Raw genomic sequence first — 26,257 nt, forward strand, 5'->3', positions numbered from 1 at the left:
TTTCCATCATGTTACTAGTGCAGAAGGCCTGTCAAGATTCTATTTTTGTCAAAGTATTGGCAACAAACATAGTATCCACCCTCATTTTCATTAATTAAATTAACACTGCTGTGAAAGGGTAAATGCATAGTAACTTAATTTTAAGCAGAGCTGCAGCATAGGGCCCTCTGAGCCCTGAGGCAGAGCTGCAGCATGGGGCCCTCTGAGCCCTGAGGTGGAGCTCCACTACTTGACCCACTAAGCCCCAGGGCAGAGCTGCACCACAAGACCAGTTCAGCCCTGTGATGGAGCTGCACCATAGGGCCCACTGAGCCCTGAGATAAAGACACTATGGTTGCATGACGAGACCTAAATGCTGCAATATTAAAGAAAATCTCAGAAATCCCTTCACTTTCAAACCTTTTAATCAATCAATTCCATTCATCTTCATCAAAGTCTTCTTTATTACGTCTTATTCATCAATATACAGAGTACCAAATTGCTTTAAGTATTATGTGTTTATTTGAATGCTTTTTATTTATCTACTCTACAGAAGTGGATCAGAGTGGGCCAAAGTCTCATCTAGAGGTTATGGCTGAGATGAGGGACTACAGGAGGCGCAGACAGTCTTACAGAGCGAAAAACGTTCACATCACCAAGAAGACTTACACCGAGGTCTGTGATTTATTTGTTAATTTTATCCACTTTCCTTGAACACATGGTGCTCGCAAATCAAGGTTTAAACTTATTTGTATTTTTGAATTCAAGAACTCAAAGTAAAAGTGTACATTCAATGTAACAATTTACTTTAAATATAAAAAGCATCAAGCATAAATGTGATGTAAATACTTTTAAATTATAAATGTAAACAATATACTATTGGATTTGAACTGTAATAAATGGCTCGAGAACCATAGAGAAAGTTAGCATGGTTTTATGCATTTTCTTTCCTTTTTTGTAGGTAATTCGGGAGGTCATTGATGTCCACTCTGGAGAACTAGGCAGGATTTGGCAGGAAGCAAAGGACGATGAGTCCCAAGCCTCACAGCAGTCGTCTCACAGGTCACATGTCTGATTTTTATTCCAGTCAGTCACTTTCCTCAATCACTTTCCAGCACAGATTGACTGATAATGGTTTTATGTTGGTTTGTGGTTGCAGAGGGGAATTTGAGAAAGGTCGTTCTGCATCCGTTGAGTCACGTGTGTCTCGTATCAGCTCCCGAGATGAGCATGAGCACAAACGACATCGCAAGCGCAGCCGAAGTCGTAGTCGCAAGCACAGTCGAGAGAGGAAAAAAAGGAGCAGGAGGTAAGGTCATTAAACACTCATTTATGAATTATCAGCTGATGTTCTTTGTTAGTTGATTTTGATTTGTTTTAAAAGAACACCTGTTCTTACTTTCACTGAGCTAAACAATCAGAAAAGCAACCAGTCTTTTAAATTTTTTAAATATTGAATATAATGGAAATGAGTCATGACAACATGTATTGAGGTAGAATAACTTTACTGTTCTATGCCTTTGCTTTGTCCTCAGGGATTCACGCTCTCCAGATGTGGAGAGACGTCACAAGAAAAAGAAAAAAAATAAGTCTTGAGATGTGTGTAATTTAACAGATCTCAAATGATTTGAATGAATTCTTGTTGATTTCAGGCATTCTGAAAATGAATTTTTTGTTCCAACGTTAATTTTTGTTGTCAAATTATTTGGCTTCTTTTTCATAATGTTATACTTCAATAAAATGTGAATAGAATATTACAATTACTTTTTGTTTAATGTTCTTAAATGTTGTGTGTGTGTGTGTATATATATATATATATATATATATATATATATATATATATATATATATATATATATATATATATATATATATATATATATATATATATATATGACATTACAAACACTTGTTGTAATCTTTTTTTTTTTTTTTTACTTGTTTATTTAACCTTAATACCTGTAATTATTAAGATACTTCTAAAATGACATGGTCAATAAATATCTTTATAAGAATAGCATAAATTTATGCCAGAATTGGGAAATATTAAAAAAATAAGTTAGGCTTTGGACTCTGTCTGGTTTTAATTGAAATGTTTTTGATATATCCAGCACTTTGTTTCTTAAACTGGGGAAACTACCACAATTATGGATTTTTAGAAATCCTTATGTCAATTGCACATCTATCGAGGAAGTTCAAAAAGTCATTGCTCATCACAGAGGCTACTTTAATTTCAAGGTTTTCTTTTACCTCCATTGATTATAAAAGTGAACCATATACTAGACCGAGCATTTTGTTAACTATAGTTGCAAAAATAAATAGCATAGCCAGAAAAGAGAGTCAGGTGTGTCACATTTATTAAAATATTTTCAATTCTTGGCTTTGGCCAAACTGGTGGAGCTGCACCATGCACCCACTGATCCCAGAGATGGAGCTGCACCAGGAGACCCACTGAGCCCAGAGGTAGAGCTGCACCAGGAGACCCACTGAGCCCAGTGGTGGAGCTGCATGTAACAGTTGTAGTTGCAAACACAGTTAGGAGAGGAAAAGTGTCAGGTAAGATCACTAAACACTCATTCCTAAATTACTTTGATGTTCTTTCATTCATGAATTATGGAAAACATTACCTAATTTTTAGTTTAAACATATTTTTCTACTTTAATATCTTTAATTTATTTGTATTTAATTTTACTTGTCAATTCAAAAGTTTAATTTAACAAATATTTAACTGTACACATGTGGAAAGCGTGTAATGATGGAGTAAAATGGGACACAAAACTGACAATATAGAATAGTGAGGATTTTTTTAATGAAATGTGCCATTTAAATAATTTCAGTTGTTAAGTAAAACATGCAAAAACTTATTAACAATATGGGCAAATCATTACATTTATAGACATCAGCACATGAAATGTAACAAATATAGTTTCAGTTAAAACCAATTTCTTTACAGTATGCAAGAAATGTATATTTTGTGTGAAAGCCCTAAATGCATTGATATATTTGTTAAATGTCTGTTTCATTATGATGTGCGACAATTTATAAAATTGTTGAAAAAATAGTATACATACACTAGCAGTATACATACACATAGTATACATACACACATAATCAGATTTGTACTTCAATTTAACTGCACTGTTGCATGATGTCCACATACATTGACCGTTGAGTTTTGGTAATTAAAAACTACATTTTACTCTAAATTTAGTTTATGAAATTCTAACATATTCATCATACTCACCTCTACATAATTTTTACACCTCAGTTGACCAGTTAACGTCAATCAACTTGAAGTTGACTTCTTGTATGAAATAATTTCACAGAAGGTCTGGTGCATTTAGTGCATGGCAATCACTGAAAGCCATCTTCTATTAATGACATAATTGTGCAAAAAAAAACTTGCTAGTATGTCTGTTCAGTTCTGTCTTTTGATGTAGTTTAAAAAGTAATTAAAAATCACAGTGACTACTTTCAATTCAAGGCTTTCTTTTTCCTCCACTAATTATTATTGCACACCAAATATACTTCACCAAATATTTTATAAATTATATTTGCATAGCATAAACAGAAAAGAGAGTCTAGGTGTGCAGAAAAAAAATAAGTGTGCTTGATTTATTTTCATATTTATTTAAACGTTTTCAATTCTTGTCTTGTCTTTATACTTTATAATTATAAAAATCACCAGCATAGCAAGAAAATAAACTCTGTTGGTGCCTCAGAAAACTGGCTGTGCACATTTATTGTCAGATTTTTTAAAAATCATTTAAATTATTGGCTTGGGCTCACTTGTGGACCTGCACCAGGAGACCCACTGAGCCCAGAGGTGGAGCAGCTGTAGTTGCACACACAGTCGAGAGAGGACTTCATGTTGATTCATTTCAGTTATAGAATATCACCTGAAATGTAACATAATATACTGTAGTTTCAGTTAAAACTGATTTATTTACAGCATGCAAGAATTGATTCTTATTTTGTGTGAAAACCCTAAACAGTTATGTATTGTTGAATTTGTTATTTGTTATATCTTTTATTACAATATAAAACATTTCATTGCGTTGAAAAAAATAATAGATATACTAGTGAAAAAACTAAATTTTATTTTAAATTATAGTTTATAAAATATTAAACAATTCATCATCCTCGCTGTACATACTCATTTTTTAAGCTCTATTGACCTTGTATAAAATCATTTCACAGATATGTCTGGTCTATTTAGCACATGGCTATCGCTGCCAGCCATCTTTTATTTAATGATGTCATCATGCAACAAATATTTTGAATGCAAGATTGTAACCACTGCTACTATATGTACTACATTGAGCCCAGAGGTGGAGCTGCATCAGGAGACCCACTGAGCCCAGCAGTGGAGCTGCACCAGAAGACCCACTGAGCCCAGATGTGGAGCTGCACCAGGGGACCTACTTAGCCCAGAGGTGGAGCTGTACTTAGAGCAATTGTAGTTGCAAGCGCAGTTGAGAGAGAAAAAAAAAGGAGCAGAAGGTAAGATAAATAAACACTCGTTTATGAATTTCATTCTTTCCTGCATAACTTATAGAAAATATTACTAGACTTTTTTTATAGAGTTTTTTTTTTTTACTTTAAAGTGATTGAAAAAAATTTAATTTTACTCTAAATCATCACATGTTCTATATACAGTTATGGTCAGAATTATAGCCCTCTAATGATATGTTTTTTAAATGTATTTCTTCTGCAATTTCTATTTAATTGAGTGATTGTTTTCAGCACATTTCTAAACAATAGTTTAATAAATAATTTCTAATAACTGATTTCTTTAATCTTTTACATGATATATTAAATTATATTTTGGAAAGATGCTAGTCTGCAATGTAAAGGCTTTACTGGGTTAATTAGGCAGGTTAGGGAAATTAGGTAAGTCATTGTATAACAATAATGTGTTCTGTAGCCAATAAAAAAAAAAAACATATATTTCTTTAAGGGGCTAATGATATTGACCTTAAAATGTTTTTTATTATTACTTTTTATTACTACAAACTGCTTTTATTTTAAGTGAAATAAAACTAATAATATCTTCTCCAGAAGAAAACATATTATAGGAAATACTGTGAAAAATGCCTTGCACCGTTGAACTCCATTTTTGAAATGTTTAAATTAAAGGGAAAAAAACCCACAGCAGGGCTAATATTTTTTACTTAAACTGTATATACATTTTACTTTAATCTCCTTGTATTGACCCTATACTTGGCATATAAGCATGCGCAGTCATTGTAATTTTTTGGTTCAGTTGATTTTTAGAGGACGTCCTTAAACAATCACAAAAACAACACTTGCATTGTAGAATAAAAATATTTCACAGAATGTCTGAGGCTTTTAGCACATGGCTGTCATTGTCAGCCATATTCTATTAATGATGCCATCATGAAATTCTATATTTTCTACACATGCTTCTACAGTATATGTACTGTATAACATTATAAAATAAATAATTTTAACCACCAACAAAATGGATTTTTAGAAAACCATTATGTCAATAGCACACATTTTAAAAGAGTTCAAAAAGTCATTGAGGATCACAGTGATTGCTTTTAATTCAAGCTTTTATTTTTCCTCTGCTAATTATAATAGTGAACCACATTTCACAAAACCACAACACCAAACATTTTTAACGTTATAATTCACTAGCATAGCAAAAAATGAAGTATATTGGTGTTTTAAAAAAACTGGCTGTACCACATTTATTGTCAGAACTTTACAAATATTTTAATTTCTTGGCTTGGGCTCACTGGTGGAGCTCCACCAGGAGAACCACTGAGCCAAGAGGTGGAGCTCCACCAGTGAGCCCAAGCCAGGAAATTAAAATATTTGTAAAGTTCTGACAATAAATGTGGTACAGCCAGTTTTTTAAAACACCAATAGACTTTTTTTTTTTTTTTTTTTTTATACACAATTGCTATGACATTTTTTTCAGTGCATTTAACAAGTTTCCTAAACTCTTATTGCACCAACACACAAACAGAACAGTTAATTTCATGCTCAAAATCACACTATGTAAACTAAACCCCAAAACTAATGTTCAAAATACAATAATAAACTAACACAATGCACCATGTCTAACAAAACACTGCAAACATGTTTTAAAATCAAATCATTATTCAAAGCACTAACATATGTTCTCTTCCAGCCGGAAGAGAACATGTCTTAATTTAGTCATCATCAGCTGAAATTTCAGAAACTGCATTATTTTGTGTGTCACGCCCTTATATTTCAGGCCTCTCTACATTTTCGTTTTGTTGGGTTTAGTAAATGTATGCATTTTGTTTCTTTTGCTGCAGAAATTCAATACAAAAATGAATGAACATCTCAGAGTAGCTTTATAAAATGTACAGTTTATGTAATAAAATAAAGTTCAGAGAAAAAGCACCTTAGTTATAATAAAAAAACAAAGTAATCTTCTGCATTTGGCCACATGTTCTCATCCACATCACACCTGATATCTTCTCTGTCAAGGCATGAGAAGAATTCTCTTGTTGTTCCCTTTAAACACAAGATCAGCCCAAAGAGTCCTCTTTTAGAACATAAGATCATGTGATTGGAAAAACCTGAGTGTGGTTCCTCGATGGGAATCTGCTGTGATTTATGTATTTTCATAACTGCAATAAGCTGTTTCTCATTGGCAATGGAATAAAATACAGGGAATATATTTGCGTTTCAATTCACAATGTGAATGTTCACTATGTGAAAAAAATAGTCTTGGTTGAGTTTGAGTGTAAAAGATGTTCAAGCATTTGAAATTGGTGTTAACCGTATGCATTTTGTGTCAAAGCAACAAGAAATGTGTTAATTGTATAGCCTACAAAGACGGATGTTGTGCTTGACAGATGTTGAGTTTAGGAAACTTGTTAAATGTATTAAAAAACTGTCATAGAGACTGTTAAAAAATGTTTTACAACTAATGTTTACAAAACTGTTTTATAAAAAAAATATATGTAAAAAAAAAAAATACATACATACATACATACATACATACATACATACATACATACATGTATATAGTTGAAGTCAGAATTATTAGCCCCCCTTCGAATTTTTTATTCTTTTTTTTTTTTTTAATATTTCCCAAATTATGTTTAATAGAGCAAGGTAATTTTCACAGTATGTCTGATAAAAACATTTTCTTCTGGAGAAAGTCCTATTTGTTTTATTTCGACTGGAATAAAAGCAGTTTTAACCCATTTTAAGGACAAAATTATTAGCCCCTTTAAGCTAATTTTTTTGATAGTCTACAGAACAAACTATCTTTATACAATAACTTGCCTAATTAGCCTAACCTGCCTAGTTAACCTAATTGATCTAGTTAAGCCTTTAAATGTCACTTTAAGCTGTATAAGTGTCTTGGGAAAATATCTAGTAAAATATTATTTACTGTCATCATGGCAAAGATCAAATAAATCAGTTATTATAAATGAGTTATTAAAAATATTGTTTCGAAATGTGTTGAAAAAAATCTTCTCTTCATTAAACAGAAATTGGGAAAAAAAATCAGGGTTTTATATAATTTATTATAACATATATAAGTATTTTTTTTATTCTTTTATATATATTTCCTTAAGTACTCATTTTTATTTGTGCAAAATCTTTTCACATAATGTATGTTCTATTAAGCACATGGATATCACTGTCAGCTATCTTCTATTAGTGATGTCATCACTACACTGAGCCCAGAGGTGAAGCTGCACCAGGAGACCCACTGAGCCCAGAGGTGGAGCTGCACCAGGAGACCCACTGAGCCCAGAGGTGGAGCTGCACCAGTAGAGTTGCATGCACAATCGAGAGAAGAAAAAAGGAAGATTAAACATAAATTACTTTCTGATGTTCTTTCATGCATTCATTATAAAAAAAAAATAATAATAATTAAATATACATATATGCACTTTAATCTGATGGAAATGCAAAAATGTAAATCCATTTCTAATTTCGACTTTTTTGTTTTGTTTTTTGGTGAATAAAAGTTACATTTTACTTAAAAATTTAACTTTTGCAAATTTACTCTAAATCATCACCCTTCACTGTACTATATACAGTTGAGGTCAGAATTATTAGCCCTCTTATTACATTTTAATATTTCTTTCCCAGTTTCTTTTTAACAGAGAAAAGATTTTTTTCAACACTTTTCTAAACATAAAAGTTTGATAACAAAATTCTAATAGCTGATTCTTTTATTATTTTTGCTTATATTCTTATATTATACTTTTTAAAGGCTTAACTAGGTTAATTAAGTTAACTAGGCAAGTTAGAGTAATTAGGCAAGTCATTGTATAACAATGGTGTGTTCTGTAGCCATTCAAAAAAAGATATTGCTCATGGAGGCTAAAATTATTGACCTGAAAATGTTTTGTTTTGTTATTAAAAACTGCTTTTATTCTAAGTAAAAAAAAAAAAGATTTTCTCCAGAAGAAAACATTATAGGTAAACATCACTTGCAATGTTTTAGCACATGGCTGTCATTGTCAGCCATCTTCTATTTATGATGTCATCATGTTATTCTATGTTCTTTACATGCTTCTACAGTATATGTACTATATAACTTTAAAGATATAATTCCTATGCTTTTTTGCTTTTTTTAATAATTATGCTTCATAATTTATGCTTCAATAAAATGTCAGTAGAACACTACAATTATTCTTCAATGTATGTTCTTGTTTTTAGATATAACATTCCAAGCAATTGCTTTAATCTAGTTTGATTTAATCTTAAGCTGTTAATTACCTATTATAATTAAGTTACCTACAAAATGACAGGGTCAATAAATACGTCTTTAAAATGTCAGATTTATACTGTGATAGGGAAATATTTTCAAGTCTTGCCTTGGAATTTGGTTTGAAATTTATTCAAACTTTTATTAAAATGAGTTGTTCTGGATATGTCCAAACCTTTCTGTTTCTGAAATGGAGAACCACTACCAAAATTTTAGAAATTTTTAGAAATCTTTTACGTCAATGGCACATCTTTTGAAAGAGTTCAAAAAGTCAACAAAGATCACAGTGACAGCTTTTATTTCAAGGTTTTCCTTTTGCTCTGCTGATTATAATAGTGAACCACTTATACTACCACAGTCATTTTATACATTGTAAATGCAAAAAAAAAATCACTAGCATCGCAAGTAAAGAAAGTCTAGTTGTACCTCAGAAAAAATGGCTGCCACATTTATTGTTAGATTTAAAAAAAATATTTTCAATTGTTGGCTTGGATTCACTTGTGGAGCTGTACAGGGAGACTCACTGAGCCCAGAGGTGGAGCTGCACTCGGAGACTCACTGAGCCCAGAGGTGGAGCTGCACCAGGAGACCCACTGAGCCCAGAGGTGGAGCTGCACTAAGAGACTCACTGAGCCCAGAGGTAGAGCTGCATGTTGAACAATTGCAGTCAAAAGCACAGCAATACTCGATTATGAATTACTGTCTGTAGTTTTCATACATGAATTATGGGAAACATTATATGTATTTTAAAATTAATTTAGTACTTTAATATGACGGTTCAAAAATCCATTGTTTTTTTTTATTATTTATTTGTTTTAACCAAAATTTATTAAACTGACCACATATGTAGGCATCATGCAACAAAGGAGTAAAATTAGACATAAAGCCACAGCTGACAATATGGAGTTTTATGGGAGTTTTTTTTTATGAATTGCTGTGCTATTTAAATTATGTAAATTATTAGGAAAAATGAAATTGCAAATAATTTAAAAATGCTGGGTTCCACACAGCTGATTTGTGTTGGGACAACATAAAGGAATTAGGTTAACATTTGTTTTTACAAATTTAAATGGATTGAACGTAAAACAGTTAAGCTGTCCTCCAAAAATCCTCAAGACTTGTGTTGTTTCAGCTCATTTCAAATAAGTAGTTTAAACAAACAGCAAACATAATTTTATTGAGTGTAATAACAAAAATATATATATATATATATATATATATATATATATATATATATATATATATATATATATTTTTTTTTTTTTTTTTTTTTTTTTTCAGGAACAATAACAGTAGTATCACATGTGGAAACCCATTAGCAATTTGTAAAAATCATGGAAAACTATCACTGCTGATTATAACAACTTATTATAATTTCATCCATTCATGTTGAATCACCTTAGTTATATATTCATTTATTTACCTTCAATTTAGTTCCTTATTTATCAGGGCTCGCCACAGCAGAATCAACCGCCAAATATTCCAGCATATGTTTTACAAAGAAAATGGTCTTCCAGCCGCAACCCAGTACAGGGAAACTCAGTTATTTGTCAACATCTGAAATGTAACATAACATAGTTTGTTAAAACTGATTTCTTTACAACATGCAAGAAATTATTGTTATTTTGTACTCACTGCACATATTATTTTTGTTTAATGTCAATTGATCCGCTTGTATAAAATGTTTTCACAGAATGTCTGGTGCATTTAGCACTTGACTGTCACTGTCAGCCAATTAATGATGTCATTGTGGAACTACTTTATGGAATGGAAGATTGTAACAGCTTCTATATATACTTTAGTAACATCACAAAGGAAACCATTTTTTATGTTTTTTAAAAAAAAACTAATTTAACACAAACTTAAGACTACTGAAAAAAATGTCAAATTTGCTCTGGAATAGGAAATATTTTTAGTTCTTTATGTCAATGGCACATTTTTGAAAGCGTTAAAAAAATTCAGTGAAGATCACAGTGAAAACACTTTTCTTTTTTCTTCCCTGATTAAAATATTGAACCACATATAATAATCCAAACATTTTATACATCATGATTGCAAAAACCACTAGTGTAACCGGAAAAGAAAGTCTAGTTGTGCCTTAGAAAACCAGGCTGTGGCACATTTATTGTCAGATTTAAAATTTATATATTTTGAGTTTTTGGCTTGGCCTCACTGGTGTAGCTGCACCAGAAGACCTACTGAGCCCAGAGGTGGAGCTGCACCAGGAGACCCTTTGAGCCCACTGAGCAGTCACAAGTACAGAAACACACATTTCTGAGTTAGTTTCTGTTGTTCTTTCCTGCATGAATTATGGAAAACTTTATCTAGATTAAAAACAAATGTTTAGTCCTGTCATGTGTAAAATTGAAATCCAAAATTGTTTTACATAATGTCTGGTGTATTTAGCACATGGCTTTCACTGTGAGCTATCTTCTATTAATGACATTATAAGGCAACAAATGATTCTAATGCAACATTGTAACCCCTGCTAATATATGTACTATACTACCTTTACAATATTAACCATTCTTTAAAAAAAAATTATTCTTTTGACTACTACTTGAACACTGCCCTATTTTTTAAAGCCAAGAGCAGTTTCTACTTTCTTGATTTAAATAAAAAAATCTATACTGTAATAAATGCTGTCTAAAATTGATTCTTTTATTCAACTTTATCAGAACTTTTATTCAAACTAGTTGTTCTGGATATGTCCAAATCTTCTTGTTTCTGAAATGGAAAGATTATAATATTATAATAACTCCTCGTATTATAATAATTATCCACATTTAATACAAACTCCAAACATTTTATACATTATGAATGAATTGCCTAAATTCCTAGCATAGTCAAAGGGTCTATTTGTTCCTCAGAAAAACTGGCTGTGCCACATTTATTGTCAGATTTTTATATACATTTCAATTCTTGGCTTGGACTCACGGAGCTGCACCAGGAGACCCACTGAGCCCAGAGGTGGAGTTGCACCAGGAGAGCCACTGAGCCCAGTGGTGGAGCTGTATGTTGAGCAACTGCCGTTGCAATCTTAGCAACACTTGTTTATTAAATACTTGCGTTCTTTCATGCATGAATTATAAAAAAAAAACATTATCCATATTTTTACAATATTTTGTTCCTTAATGTGATGGTAAAATTTAAATTTTTATCTTAATTTTTATCTGTTTAATTAAAAAATTATTTAACTGTCCACATATGCAGTTACCATGCAACAAAGGAGTAACATGGGGTATAAAGCCACAGCTGACAATATAGAATTTTATGGGAGTTTTTTTAAATCACATATTGTGTATTTACAGTTGAATTCAGAATTATTAGCCCCCTTTGAATTTTTTTTTTTCTTTTTCAAATATTTCCCAAATGATGTTAAACAGAGCAAGGACAGTTTTTTTTTTTCCTTTTTTTTAACATTTAAGATCAAAATTATTAGCCTCTTTAAGCATTTTTTTTTTCTTGATAGTCTACAGATCAAACCATCTTCATACAATAACTTGCCTAATTACCCTAACCTGCCTAGTTAACCTAATTAACCTAGTTAAGCCTTTAAATGTCACTTAAAGCTGTATAGAAGTGTGTTGAAAAATATCTAGTCAAATATTATTTACTGTCATCATGGCAAAGATAAAATAAATCAGTTATTAGAAATGAGTTATTAAAACTATTATGTTTAGAAATTAGTTGAAAAAATCTCTCCGTTAAACAGAAATTGGGGAAAAAATAAAGACTGGGGCTAATAATTCAAGGGGGCTAATAATTCTGACTTCAACTGTATATCAGTTCAATGATAAAGAACAATGATATTACAATATAATTAAAAAAAAACATTTTAGGAACAATAACTGTAGTAATAAATGCGGAAATAATGGAAACTTGTGAAAATCATGGAAAACAATCATAGCACATTGTAACTTACAGTATTATAACTTCATCTGTTCATGTTAAATCATCAGTTATACATCACCATCTGAAATTCAAGTTAAAACTGATTACTTTACAGCATGCATCAATTATTTTTTTATTTTGTATGAAATCCCCAAATAGTTATTTATGCTGATACATTTGCTAATTGTGTCAATGCAATAAAAAAACAATTTAACAATTTTGAAAAAATAGAATAGATGTGTTAGCTGGTTACAGAATAAGACTCGTGATGCAATTTGACTGCACTGTTGCATGATGTCCTCATACAGTTTTTGGTGAATAAAACTACATTTTACTCTGAAATCTAGTTTATAAAATACTAGCATATTCATTATACTTCGCTCCACATATTGTTTTTTGTTTAACATCAATTGATCTTGTATAAAGTGTTTTCACAGAATAACTGGAGCATTTAGCACATGACTGTCACTGTCAGCCATCTTCTATTAATGATGTCATCGTGGAACAAATTTTTGGAATGCAAGATTGTGAGATCGCAGCTTCTATATGTACTATACTAACGTCACAGAAGTAATCATTCTTTTAAAGTGTTTTTTTACCCTAAACTTAAGACTGCAGAAAAAAAAAAAATCTAATTTATTCTGGGAAAAGGAAATATTTTCAATCCTTGTTTGAAATTCTGTCTGAATTTTTTTCAAACATTTGATGTTCTAGATATGTCCCACTCTTTCTGTTTCTAAAAGGGAAACCCAACACCAATATGGATTTTTATTAAGTTTTTACTTCAGCGGAACATCTTTTGAAGGAGTTCAAAAAGGAGTTCAAAAGTCAAAAAGTCACTGTGAAACACTTTTCTTTTTCCTTCACTAACTATAATTGTGAGCCACATATAATACTCCAAATATGTTATATATTATTACAAAAATCACTGGTATAGCAAGAAAATAAAGTCTAGTTGTACCACACAAAACCTGTGTCACATTTATTGTCAGATTTCTCAATTCTTGCTTGGTGGAGCTGCACCAGGAGACCCATTGAGCCCAGAGGTGGAGCTGCACCAGAAGACCACAATCCAAAACGTTTTCACAGAATGTCAGCTATCTTCTATCAATGTCATCGTGCAACAAATATTTGTAATGCAAATATTTGTAACTACTGCTATATATACAATATACTAAGTTCACAAAGGTAGCCATTCTTTTCAAATGTTTTTAATCATATGACTACTAATAACATATATTTTTTGTTTTATATATATATATATATATATATATATATATATATATATATATATATATATATATATATATATATATATATATATATATATATATATATACACATTGCTTATTTGTTATAATTAAACTTATGCTTTAATAAAATGTTCATAAAATGTTACAATTATGTGTTTTGAGGGCTTTTTGTAGATATGTCAGTCCAAAAAATATTTATAATCTAGTTCCATTTAACCTTAAGCTGTTAGTTAACTATAATATTAAGTTACCTATAAAATGACAGGGTCAATAAATACATGTCTTTAAAAAATTATAAGTTTATACTGGGATAGATAAATAATTTTAAACTTGGCTTGGAATTCTGTTTGAAATGTATTCAAACTTTAGTTGTTTTGGATGTCCAGCCGTTTCTGTTTCTGAAAGGGAGAACTACTACCAATATAGACTTTTAGAAATATCTTTTGAAGGAGTTCACTTTCAGTAGGTTTTTGGTGAATACATTTTCAAATTTACAATTTTACTGTAAATCATCATTCTTCATTGTTCTATATACAGTTGAGGTAAGACTTATTAACGCTCTTGTTAAATTTAAATTAATAATTTTGACTACAAATGTATATATATATATATATATATATATATATATATATATATATAGTTGAAGTCAGAATTATAAGCCCCCCTGAATTTTTAGCCCCCCCTGTTTATTTTTTTCCCCAATTTCTGTTTAACAGGGAAGATTTTTTCAGCACATTTTTAAACACATAAGTTTTAATAACTCATTTCTAATAACTGATTTATTTTATCTTTGCCATGATGACAGTAAATAATAATTTACTAGAATTTTTTCAAGACACTTATACAGCTTTAAGTGACATTAAAAGGCTTAACTAGGTTAATTAGGTTTACTAGGCAGGTTAGGCTAATTAGGCAAGTTATTGTATAAAGATAGTTTGTTCTGTAGACTATCGAAAAAAAATAGCTTAAAGGGGCTAATAATCTTGTCCTTAAAATGGTTCATAAAAAATTACAAACTGCTTTTATTCTAGCCAAAATAAAACAAATAAGACTTCTCCGGAGGAAAAAAACATTATTAGACATACTGTGAAAATTTCCTTGCCCTGTTAATAATTTGGGAAAAGATTTTTAAAAAGAAAAAAAAAAAATCAAAGGGGGTCTAATAATTCTGACTTCAACTGTATATATAGATCTCCTTGTATTAAAAATGTTCATAGAATGTCTGGGGCTTTTAACACGGCTGTTGTTATCAGCCATCTTCTATTAATGATGTCATCATGGAACTATCATTACAAAAGCAAAAAATCTTTCTTTTAAAAAGTGTGTTTTTTCCCTAAACATAAGAGTACTCCAAAAACTACTCAAGTTTTCTTTCTTTTTTTAAGTTAAGAGCAGTTTCTAAATTCTTGAGTCATGACAACATGTATTGAGGTAGAATTTAAGTCATGACAACATGTATTGAGGTAGAATAACTATATTGTTCTCTGCTTTTGCTTTGTCCTCAGGGATTCACACTCTCCAGATGTGGAGAGACATCACAAAAAAGGAAAGAAATAAGTCTTGAGATGTGTGTAATTCAGTAGATCAGAAATGAACATGTTGATTTCAGACATTCTGAACATGCTTTTGCTTCTATTTATAATTAATATTATGCTTCAATAAGTGCTTTAATCTGGTTTTATTTAACCTTAAGCTGTTAAATACCTATAGTAATTAAGTTACCTATAAGTGACTGCTTTAATTTGAGGGTTTTTTTTTTCCTTTCCTTTCCTTCATGACAATGAACCACATTTCCTATATTATAATTGCAAAAATCACCAGCTTAGTCTATTTGTGTATCAGAAAAACTGGCTGTGCCATATTTATTGTCAGATTTTATTGTCAAGTAATGGATTGGACTCACTGGTGGAGCTTCACCAGGAAACCCACTGAGCCCAGAGGTGGAGCTGCACCAAGAGATCCATTGAGTCCAGAAGTGGAGCTGCACCAGGAGACCAATAAGCACAGAATGGGAGCTGAACCAGGAAACCTACTGAGCCCAGAAGTGGAGCTGCACCAGAAGACCACTGAGCACAGAGGTGGAGCTGCACCAGGAGGCCCACTGAGCCCAGAACTGGAGCTGCATGCTAAGCAATTCCAGTCGCAAGTACAGAAAAACTCATTTATGGGTTACTTTTTGTATTATTTTCTAATCATGAAGTTCTCTTATGCAGAAATTATGGAAAACATTATCTAGATTTTAAAAATATTTTAGTACTTTAGAGTGATGGTAAAATTTAAATCAATTTAAAATGTAACAAAATTGAGTTTTATTTAAAAATATTTAACTGTCCACATGTGTAGTCTAGTCACCACACAAAAAAAGGAGTAACAAAGGGCATGAAGCCACAGCTGACAATATGGAATTTATAGGAGTTTTTAATCACATGTTGTGCTTTTTATATCAGTTCAATTATTAGAAACAATGATATTGCAATATAATAATAATAATAAAAACATTTTATTGGAACAATTACAGTAATAATAAATGCAGAAACTAATTAGCAATTTGTGAAAATCATGAAAAACAATCACTGCTGATTGTAACAACTTACAGTATTATGAATTCATCCATTCATGTTGAATCATCTCAGTTATAGATATCAACATTTGAAATATAACGTAACAAAGCTTGTAGCTGATTTCTTTACAGCATGCATGAAATGAATCTTATTTTGTGTGGAAGCCCTAAATAGTTATGTTGATATGTTTGCTAAATATTTTATTACAATATAAAATGATTTAACATTTTTGAAAAAAAAAAAATATATATATATATATATATATATATATATATATATATATATATATATATATATATATATATATATATATATATATATATATATATATATATATATATATACTAGCAGGTTACAGAATCAGACCCATAATGCAATTTGTTTACATGGTTTAAAATCTAGTTAATAAAATACTAACGTTCATCAAATTTCACTACACATACTATTTTTGTTTAACGTCATTTGATCTCCTTGTATAACATGTTTTACAGATATGTCTGGTGCATTTAGCGCATGACTGTCACTTTTAGCCATCTTCTATTATTGATGTCATCATGGAACAACTTTTTGAAAAGCAAGATTGTAATCACAGCTAATAAATATACACACTATACTAACTTCACAAAAGAAACCATTCTCTTCAAATGTTTTTAACCCTCAACTCAATACTACCAAAAAATAAAAAAGAAACTAAAATTTATACTACTATAAGGAAATTTTTTAAATTCCTGGCTTGCAATCCAGTCTGACTTTTATTTAAACTTTGGTTGTTCTAGATATGTCCAGCCTTTTCAGTTTCACAAATATGGATTTTTAGAGATCATTTACGTCAATGACACATGTTTTTAAGAATTTCAAAAAGTGACTGAAGATCACAGTTGATCGATCGCTTCAATGCAAGGTTTTGTTTTTCCTCCACTCATTATAATAGTGAACCACATATACAACACCAAGCTTTTTTATTATAATTGCGAAAATCATTATCATAGCCAGAAAAGAGAGTCTAAGTGTGCGTCAGAAGATCTAAGCGTTCCTTATTTATTTTCAGATTTATATTTTAAAATCTTGTCTTGGGCTCACTGATGGAGCTGCATCAGGAGACCCACTGAGCCCAGAAGTGGAGCTGCACCACAAGACCCACTAAGCCCAGAGGTGGAGCTGCATCAGGAGACCCACTAAGCCCAGAAGTGGAGCTGCATGTAGAGCAGTTGTACTTGCAAGCACAGTCCAGGAAGGAAAAAGGGCGCAGGAATCAAGGTCATTAAACACATTTTTATCATTTACTATCTGATATTCTTTAACTTTTATGCATGAATTCTGGAAAACTTGAGCCACAGCTGACTGATAGTGGCTGATAAACTGGTAGTTTACTCTGCAGTGGCAACACCTGATAAATCAGGGACTAAGCCAAAGGTGAGTGAGTGAGTGAGTGAGTGAGTGAGTGAGTGAGTGAGTGAGTGAGTGAGTAAAGAAGCCTCAGCTGACAATATGGAATTTAGTTGGGTTTTTGTAATGAAATGTTTTGCTAAATATGTCAACTCAGTTAAAAACAATTATATTAAAATATAATATATATCATAAACAACAATCATCATCCTTATTTTATTTTGAGGGTTTAATATCATACAAGTGCAAATATAACTTCCAGACAAAAGTGTTCAATAATGTTCAAACTGTCTGTCCATATGGGACAAATTTAGTGTTCTATACTCGTGAATATTATTATTGTTTCAACTGTATTCAGTATATCCAGTACATTCAGAGAAACAAACATTTTATGTTGTTTGTCCAAAAAAACGTGCGCATGCACACACACACACACACACACACACACACAAACACACGCACACGCACACACACGCACGCACACGCACACGCACACACACACACACACACACACACACACACACACACACACACACACACACACACACACACACACACACACACACACACACACACACACACACACACACACACACACACACACACAGTGAGCCAATTAAAGATGTCATTGTAGAACTACTTTAAGGAATGGAAGATTGTAAGATCACAGCTTCTATATTTACTATAGTAACATCACAAAAGAAACCATTTTTTTTTTTAAACCCTAATTTAACCAATGGTAAAAATTGTCAAATTTATTCTGGGATAGGAAATATTTTAAATTCATAGCTTGAAATTCTGTCTTAGTTTTATTCAAACTTTAGTTGTTCTAGATATGTCCAGCCCTTATTGTTTCTGAAAGGGAAACCCGCCACCAATATGGATTTTTTGAAATATTTTATGTCAATGACACATCTTTTAAAAGACTAAAAATTCAATGAAGATCACAGTGAAAACACTTTTCTTTTTCCTTCCCTGATTAAAATAGGAGCCACTTATAATACTCCAAACACTTTGTACATTATGACTGCAAAAACCACTAGTGTAGCCAGAAAAGAAAGTTTAGTTGTGCCTCAGAAAAGCTGGCTGTGGCACATTTATTGTCAGATTTTAAAAATATATTTTCAGTTCTTAGCTTGGCCCCACCAGGAGACCTACTGAGCCCAGAGATGGAGCTGCACGTCGAGCAATTGCATTCGCAAGAAACACACATTTATGAATTAGTTTCTGTTGTTCTTTTATGCATGAATTATGGAAAACTTTATCTAGATTTAAAACATGTTTAGTCCTTTCATATGGGCGCAGTAGGTAGTGCTGTCACCTCACAGCAAGAAGGTCCTTTCATGTAATGGTAAAACTGAAATCCAAAATCGTTTCACATAATGTCTGGTGTATTTAGCACATGGCTTTCACTGTCAGCTATCTTCTAATAATGACATCATAAGGTAACAAATATTTGTAATTCAAGATTGTAGCCACTGCTAATATATGTACTATACTAACTTTACAATGTTAACCAGTCTTTAAAAATTATTCTTTAATCTTACTTAAGACTGCTACTAAAACACTGCCCTATTTTTTTAAAAGCCAAGAACAGTTTCTTCAGTCCTGACAACAATTCTATTGAGGTAGAATAATTGTTCTCTGCTTTTGCTTTGTCCTCAGGGAATTTTGAGATGTGTGTAATTCAGTAGATCAGAAATGAACATGTTGATTTCAGATATTCTGAACATAGAATTTTGTTTTGTTCTCTCCAATGTTTTTTGGCGTTTTTATGATTAATCTTATGCTTCAATAAAATGCCAATAGAACATTACAGTTATTCTTTAGTGTGTGTTTTTTTTTTTTTTTTTGTACATTCCAAGCAAATGTTTTAATCTAGTTTTATGTAAAATTGATCCTGTGACCAGGAAATATTTTTAATTCTTGTCTTGGAATTCTGTCTGAAATTGATTCAAACTTTTATTCAAATTAGTTGTTCTGGATATGTCCAAACCTTTCTGTTTCTGAAATGGAGAACCACCAACAAAATTTATTTTAAAAATCTTTTTATGTCAATGGCAAATCTTTTAAAAGAGTTAAAAAAAAATCACAGTGACAGCTTTTAATTTAAGGTTTTCTTTTTCCTCCACTAATTATAATAATGAACCACATAAAACACTCCAAACATTTTATACATGATAATTGCAAAAGTCACTAGCATAGTCAAAGGGCCACATTTATTGTCAGATTTTTATATAAATTTTAATTCTTGGTTTGGATTCACTGGTGGAGCTGCACCAAGAGACCCACTGAGCCCAGAGTTGGAGCTGCAGCAGAGGACCCACTGAGCCCAGAGGTGGAGCTGCACCAGGAGACCCATTGAGCCCAGTAGTGGAGCTGCATGTTGAGCAACTGCAGTTGCAAGCATAGCAACACTTGTTCATGAGATAGTTTGATGTTCTTCCATGCATGAATAATGGAAAACATTATCTATATTTTTAGATTTTATATTTGTGATGGTGAAATTTAAATCCATTTAATTTTTAACAAAATTCTGTTTTATTAAAAAAAAATTATTTAACTGTCCATATATGTAGTCACCATGCCACAAAGGAGTAACATGGGGTATAAACCCACAGCTGAAAATTTAGAATTTTATTGGAGTTTTTTTTAAATCACATATTGTGTATTTATATCAGTTCAATGATAAAGAACAATGATATTACAATATAATAAAAAAACATTTTAGGAACAATAACAGTAGTAGTATATGCGGAAATATTAGAAACTTCTGAAAATCATGGAAAACAGTCATTGCGCATTGTAACTTAAAGTATAATAACTTCATCTGTTCATGTTAAATCATCAGTTATACATCACCATCTGAAATTCAAGTTAAAACTGATTTCTTTACAGTATGCAATACATTATTTTTTATTTTGTATGAAAGCCCTAAATAGTTATTTATGTTGATACACTTGCTAAATGTTTCAATGCAATATAAAACAATTTAACATTTTTGAAAAGATAGAATAAATATACTAACAGGTTACAGAATCAGACTAATGCAATTTGACTGCATGATGTCCACATACATTGACAGTTTTCGATGAATAAACAACATTTTACTCTAAAATCTAGTTTATAAAATACTAGCATTCATTCATTGTACTTCGCTCCACATGTTATCTTTTGTTTAACATCAATTGATATCCTTGTTTAAAGTGTTTTCATAGAATGTCTGGGCCATTTAGCACATGACTGTCACTGTCAGCCATTTTCTATTAATGATGTCATTGTGGAACAAATTCTTGGAATGCAAGATTGTGAGCTCACAGCTTCTATATGTATTATACGAACATCACAGAAGTAACCATTCTTTTAAAGTGTTTTTTTAACCCTAAACTAAAGACTACAACTAAAACACTACAAAGACAGTCCAGGGGTGAAAAAACAGCAGTAGTCAAGGCCATTAAACACATTTACTTAGGATTACTTTCTGATATCCTTTAACTTTCAAGCATGAATTATAAAAAAACTTTATTCAGCTTTTTGCACGTGCACTTTTAGAACTTGCACAATCCTCAAACTTCGAGCTCAAAACCAAATATTCTAGTCAAAAACATATTATCCTCAGTCAAAATCAAACTTTGGCCTCCTATGATGCACAAACCTGACAAATACACAGACTACTGCACTGCTTAAGTAACAACAATTAAAAAACTACTAAAATTACTAAAACTTTTTACTGGTGGTCAGGAATCAGTGAAGGCAAAATAAAATATATAGATATATATATTTCTATATATATCGATTTTTGTTTTTTTAAGCTATATTGATCTCCTTGTATAAAATCTTTTCACATAATGTCTAGTGCATTTAGCACATGGCTATCACTGTCAGCTATCTTCTATTCATGATGCCATCATGCAACAATTATTTAGAAAAGAAGATTGTAACTACTGCTACTATGTGGACTATACTGAGCCCAGAGGTGGAGCTGCACCAGGAAACCCACTGAGCTCAGATGTGGAGCTTCACCAGGAAACCCACTAAGCCCAGAGGTGGAGCTGCACCAAGAGACCTACTGAGCCCAGAGGTGGAGTTGAACATAGAGCAGTTGTAGTTGCAAGCACAGTCGAGAGAGGAAAAAAGGTAGCAGAATTTAACATAAATAAATGCTTGTTTATGATTTACTTTCTGATCTTCTTCCATGCATGAATTATGGAATATATATATATATATATATATATATATATATATATATATATATATATATATATATATATATATATATATATATATATATATATATATATATATATAAATCTAGATTAGTGGAGTATTTCTGAACTTTAATGTGATGGAAATCCAAAAATGTAAATCCATTTTAAATTTGTCTTTTTTTTAAGTGACTGTCCATATATGTGACACCATGCAACAAAGAAGTAAAATGGGACATAAAGCCACAGTTGATGCTATTTATATCAGCTCAGTTATTAAGAACAATTATAATACAATATAATTTAAAAACATGAAAAGGCCAAAATAGTTATTTATGCTAAATTTAGTTATATTTGCTAAACGTCTGTTCATTACAATATAAAACAATTCATTACATTGTTGAAAGAAATAGAATAAATATACTAGCGGATTACAGAATCAGACTTGTGATGCAATTTGACTCTTCACTGTTTATGATGTCCACATTTGTTGACAGTATGGGTTTTTGGTGAATAAAAACCACATTTTACACTAAACTGTCAATTTTACAAATTTACTCTAAATTATCATACTTCACTGAACTATATACAGTTGAGGTCAGAATTATTAACCTGGTAAATTTGAATTCTTTTATATTTTTCCACAATTTCTGTTTAACAGAGAACACATTTCTTAACATAATACTTTAATAACTCATTACTAATAACTGCTTTCTTTTATTTTTGTCATGATGAAAGTAAATTATATTTTACTAGATTTTTGCAAGATACTAGTATCCAGCTCCAACTGCAATTTAAAGGCTTCACTGGATTACTTACTAGGCAAGTTAGGGTAGGCCTAATTAGGCAATTCATTGTATAACAATGGTGTGTTCTATAGCCACACAAAAAAATATATTGCTTAAGTGGGATAATAATATTGACCTTAAAATGTTTTTGCTTTTTTAAAATCGCTTTTGAGTAAAATAAAACAAATAAGATTTTCTCCAGAAGAAAACATATTATAGAAAATACTGTGAAAAATATTTGCACTGTTGTACATCATTTGGGAAATAATAATAATTCACAGGAGGGCGAATGATTTTGTATATATTACTTCAATTGATCTCCTTGTATAAAATGTTTTCACAGAATGTCTGGAGCATTTAGCACATGGCTGTCATTGCCAGTTATCTTCTGCTAATGATGTCATCATGGAATACTAAACATGCCTCTACAGTATATGTACTATATAACATTATAAAAGATATCATGTTTTTTTTAAATAATTAAACTTTTGCTTTAATAAAATGTCAGTAGAACATTCCAATTATTCTTTAGTGTTTAGAGGTTTTTATGTACATATAACATTCCAAGCAATTGCTTTAATCTGGTTTATTTACCTTAAGCTGTTAATTACCTATAATAATAAAGTTACCTACCCGATGGCAGGGTCAATAAATACATGTAATTTATACTGGATTAGGGAAATATTTTCAGTTTTTGGCTTGGAATTCTGTCTGAAATTTATTTAAACTTTTATTGTTCTGAATTGTTCTGGATATGTCCAAACCTTTCTGTTTCTGAAAGGGAGAACCACTAACTAAATGGATTTTTTAGAAAACATTTACATCAATGGCACACCTTTTAAGGAGTTCAAAAAGTCGCTGAAGAACACAGTGACCTCTTTTAGTATCATGTTTCTCTTTTTTTCCACTGATTATATTAGTGAACCCCATATTACACCAAACATTTAACACCATAATAGCAAAAATCACTAACATAGCAAGAAAATAATGTCTATTACTGCTTCAGAAAACTGTCTGTGCAACATTTATTGTCAGATTTATTACAAATGTTTTCAATTCTTGACTTGGGCTCACTGGTGGAGCTACACCAGGAGACCCACTGAGCTCAGAGGTGGAGCTGCACCAAGAGACCCACTGAGCCCAGAGGTGGAGCTGTACAAGAAGACTCACTGACAGTCGCAAGCACAGCAATATTTGTTTATGAATTACTGTCTGAAGTTCTTTCATGTGTGAATTATGGAAAACACTATGGGTTTCAAAATTATTTTAGTACTTTAATACTTTAATATGATGGCAAACATTTGAATTGAAAATCCATTAGAATTATTTTTTACAAAATGTAGTTTTAACTAAAATTGATTAAACTGTCCACATATGTAGGCATCATGCAACGAAGGAGTAAAATTTAACATAAAGCCAGAGCTGACAATATGCAATTTTATGGGAGTTGGTTTAATGAAATATTGTGCTATTTATATTATGTAAATTATTAGGAACAATGATATTACAAAGATGAAAAAATGCTGGGTTCCACACAATCGATTTGTGTAGGGACAACATGAAGGAATTAAGTTAACTTACTTGTTTTTTCAAATATAAATGGATTGAACGTAAAACAGTTAAGTTGTCCTCCAAAAATCTGAACAAAACAGAAAACATAATTTTTAAAAGTGTAATAACAAAAAAAAAAAACATATTCCAGGAACAATAACTGTAGTATCACATGTGGAAACCCATTAGCAATTTGTAAAAATCATGGAAAACTATCACTGCTGATTATAACAACTTATTATAATTTCATCCATTCATGTTGAATCACCTCAGTTATATATTCATTTATTTTCTTTCGGTTTAGTTCCTTATTTATCAGGGCTCGCCACAGCAGAATCAACCGCCAAATATTCCAGCATATGTTTTACAAAACAAATGGCCTTCCAGCCGCAACCCAGTACAGGGAAACTCAGTTATTTGTCGACATCTGAAATGTAACATAACATAGTTCATTAAAACTGATTTCTTTACAACATGCAAGAAATTATTGTTGTTTTGTATGAAAGACCAATATGGTTATTTACGTTGAAATGTTTGCTAAATGTCTGTTTGTTGCAATATAAAACAATTTATAACATTTTTGAAAAAATAGAATAGATATAGTACAGAATCAGACTCGTAACGCAATTTGACTGCACTGTTGCATGATGTCCACATACATTGACAACTGGTTTTGAGTAAACAAAATATATATTTTACTCTAAAATCTATTTTATAAAATACTAACATATTCATCATACTCACTGCATGTTCTATTTTTGTTTAATGTCAATTGATCCGCTTGTATAAAATGTTTTCACAGAATGTCTGGTGCATTTAGCACTTGACTGTCACTGTCAGCCAATAAATTATGTCATCATGGAACTATTTTATGGAATGGAAGATTGTAAGACCACAGCTTCTATATATACTATAGTAACATCACAAAAGATTTGTGATGTTACTATAGCTAACATTAACAGCTTAAGGTTAAATAGAACTATATTATAACAGTTTCTTGGAATGACATATCTACAAAAAACCCTCGAAACACTATAGCATAATTGTAACATTTTATCAACATTTTATTGAACCATAAGTTTAATTATAAAAAAGAAGCAAAAAAAAAAAAAAAAAAAAAGATTGTGTTGATTCCAGTCATTCTGAACATCAATTTATTGTTCTCTCATGTAGTATGCATATATATATATATATATATATATATATATATATATATATATATATATATATATATATATATATATATATATATATATATATATATATATACTATTATAAGAAGTTGAGGAAACCATTGAATTAAAAGCTGTCACTGTGATCTTTAGTGATTAAAAAAAAATCCCTTTAAAAGATGTGCCATTGATGTAAAAAGATTTTTAAAAATCAATTTAGTTGGTGGTTGTCCATTTCAGAAACAAAAAGGTTTGAACATATCCAGAACAACTAGATTGAATAAAAGTTTGAATCAATTTCAGACAGCATTTATTACAGTATAAATTTGAAATTTTTAAATCAAGATATTAGAAAATGCTTTTAGGGCAGTGTTTTAGTAGCAGTCTTAAGTAAGATTAAAGAATAATTTTTAAAGAATGGTTAATATTGTAAAGTTAGTATAGTACATATATTAGCAGAAGTTACAATCTTGCATTACAAATATTTGTTGCCTTGTGATGTCATTAATAGAAAATTGTTCACAGTGAAAACCATGTGCTAAATGCACCAGACATGTGAAACAATTTTGGATTTCAATTTTACCATCACATGAAAGTGACAAAACATTTGTTTTTAATCTAGATAAAGTTTTCTTTAATTCATGTATGAAAGAACAACAGAAACTATCATAAACGTGTTTCTGTACTTGTGACTGCAATTGCTCGATATGCAGCTCTGGGCTCAGTGGGTC

At 31.0% G+C, this 26,257-nt stretch overlaps 1 protein-coding gene and 1 long non-coding RNA gene across 2 annotated transcripts; both read left to right on the forward strand.

Moving 5' to 3' along the window:
- The first annotated feature begins 450 nt into the window (after positions 1-450).
- Positions 451-1,731, forward strand: snrnp48 (small nuclear ribonucleoprotein 48 (U11/U12)). Its single transcript, XM_056475840.1, has 4 exons — positions 451-654; positions 941-1,041; positions 1,139-1,288; positions 1,515-1,731. Exons 1-4 carry the CDS (start codon positions 493-495, stop codon positions 1,573-1,575), a joined length of 474 nt encoding a protein of 157 aa, XP_056331815.1. The 5' UTR covers positions 451-492; the 3' UTR covers positions 1,576-1,731.
- Positions 1,732-2,156: 425 nt separating this feature from the next.
- On the forward strand, positions 2,157-9,414 carry LOC130243847 (uncharacterized). The gene is made up of 3 exons (XR_008839170.1): positions 2,157-2,535; positions 4,309-4,482; positions 9,231-9,414. It is a non-coding gene; the product is annotated as an uncharacterized LOC130243847 (long non-coding RNA).
- The last annotated feature ends 16,843 nt before the right edge of the window (positions 9,415-26,257 follow it).

Source organism: Danio aesculapii, chromosome 16, assembly GCF_903798145.1.
Source record: "Danio aesculapii chromosome 16, fDanAes4.1, whole genome shotgun sequence".
In the NCBI taxonomy this organism is placed as follows: domain Eukaryota; kingdom Metazoa; phylum Chordata; class Actinopteri; order Cypriniformes; family Danionidae; genus Danio; species Danio aesculapii.

Bases quoted from the DNA above. Each gene is read 5' to 3' on its own strand.
- snrnp48 (XM_056475840.1), top strand. From the start codon at position 493: ATGTGTTTATTTGAATGCTTTTTATTTATCTACTCTACAGAAGTGGAT. The intron at 655-940 runs GTCTGTGATTTA...CCTTTTTTGTAG, and splicing joins CCAAGAAGACTTACACCGAG to GTAATTCGGGAGGTCATTGA. The intron at 1,042-1,138 runs GTCACATGTCTG...TTGTGGTTGCAG, and splicing joins TCACAGCAGTCGTCTCACAG to AGGGGAATTTGAGAAAGGTC.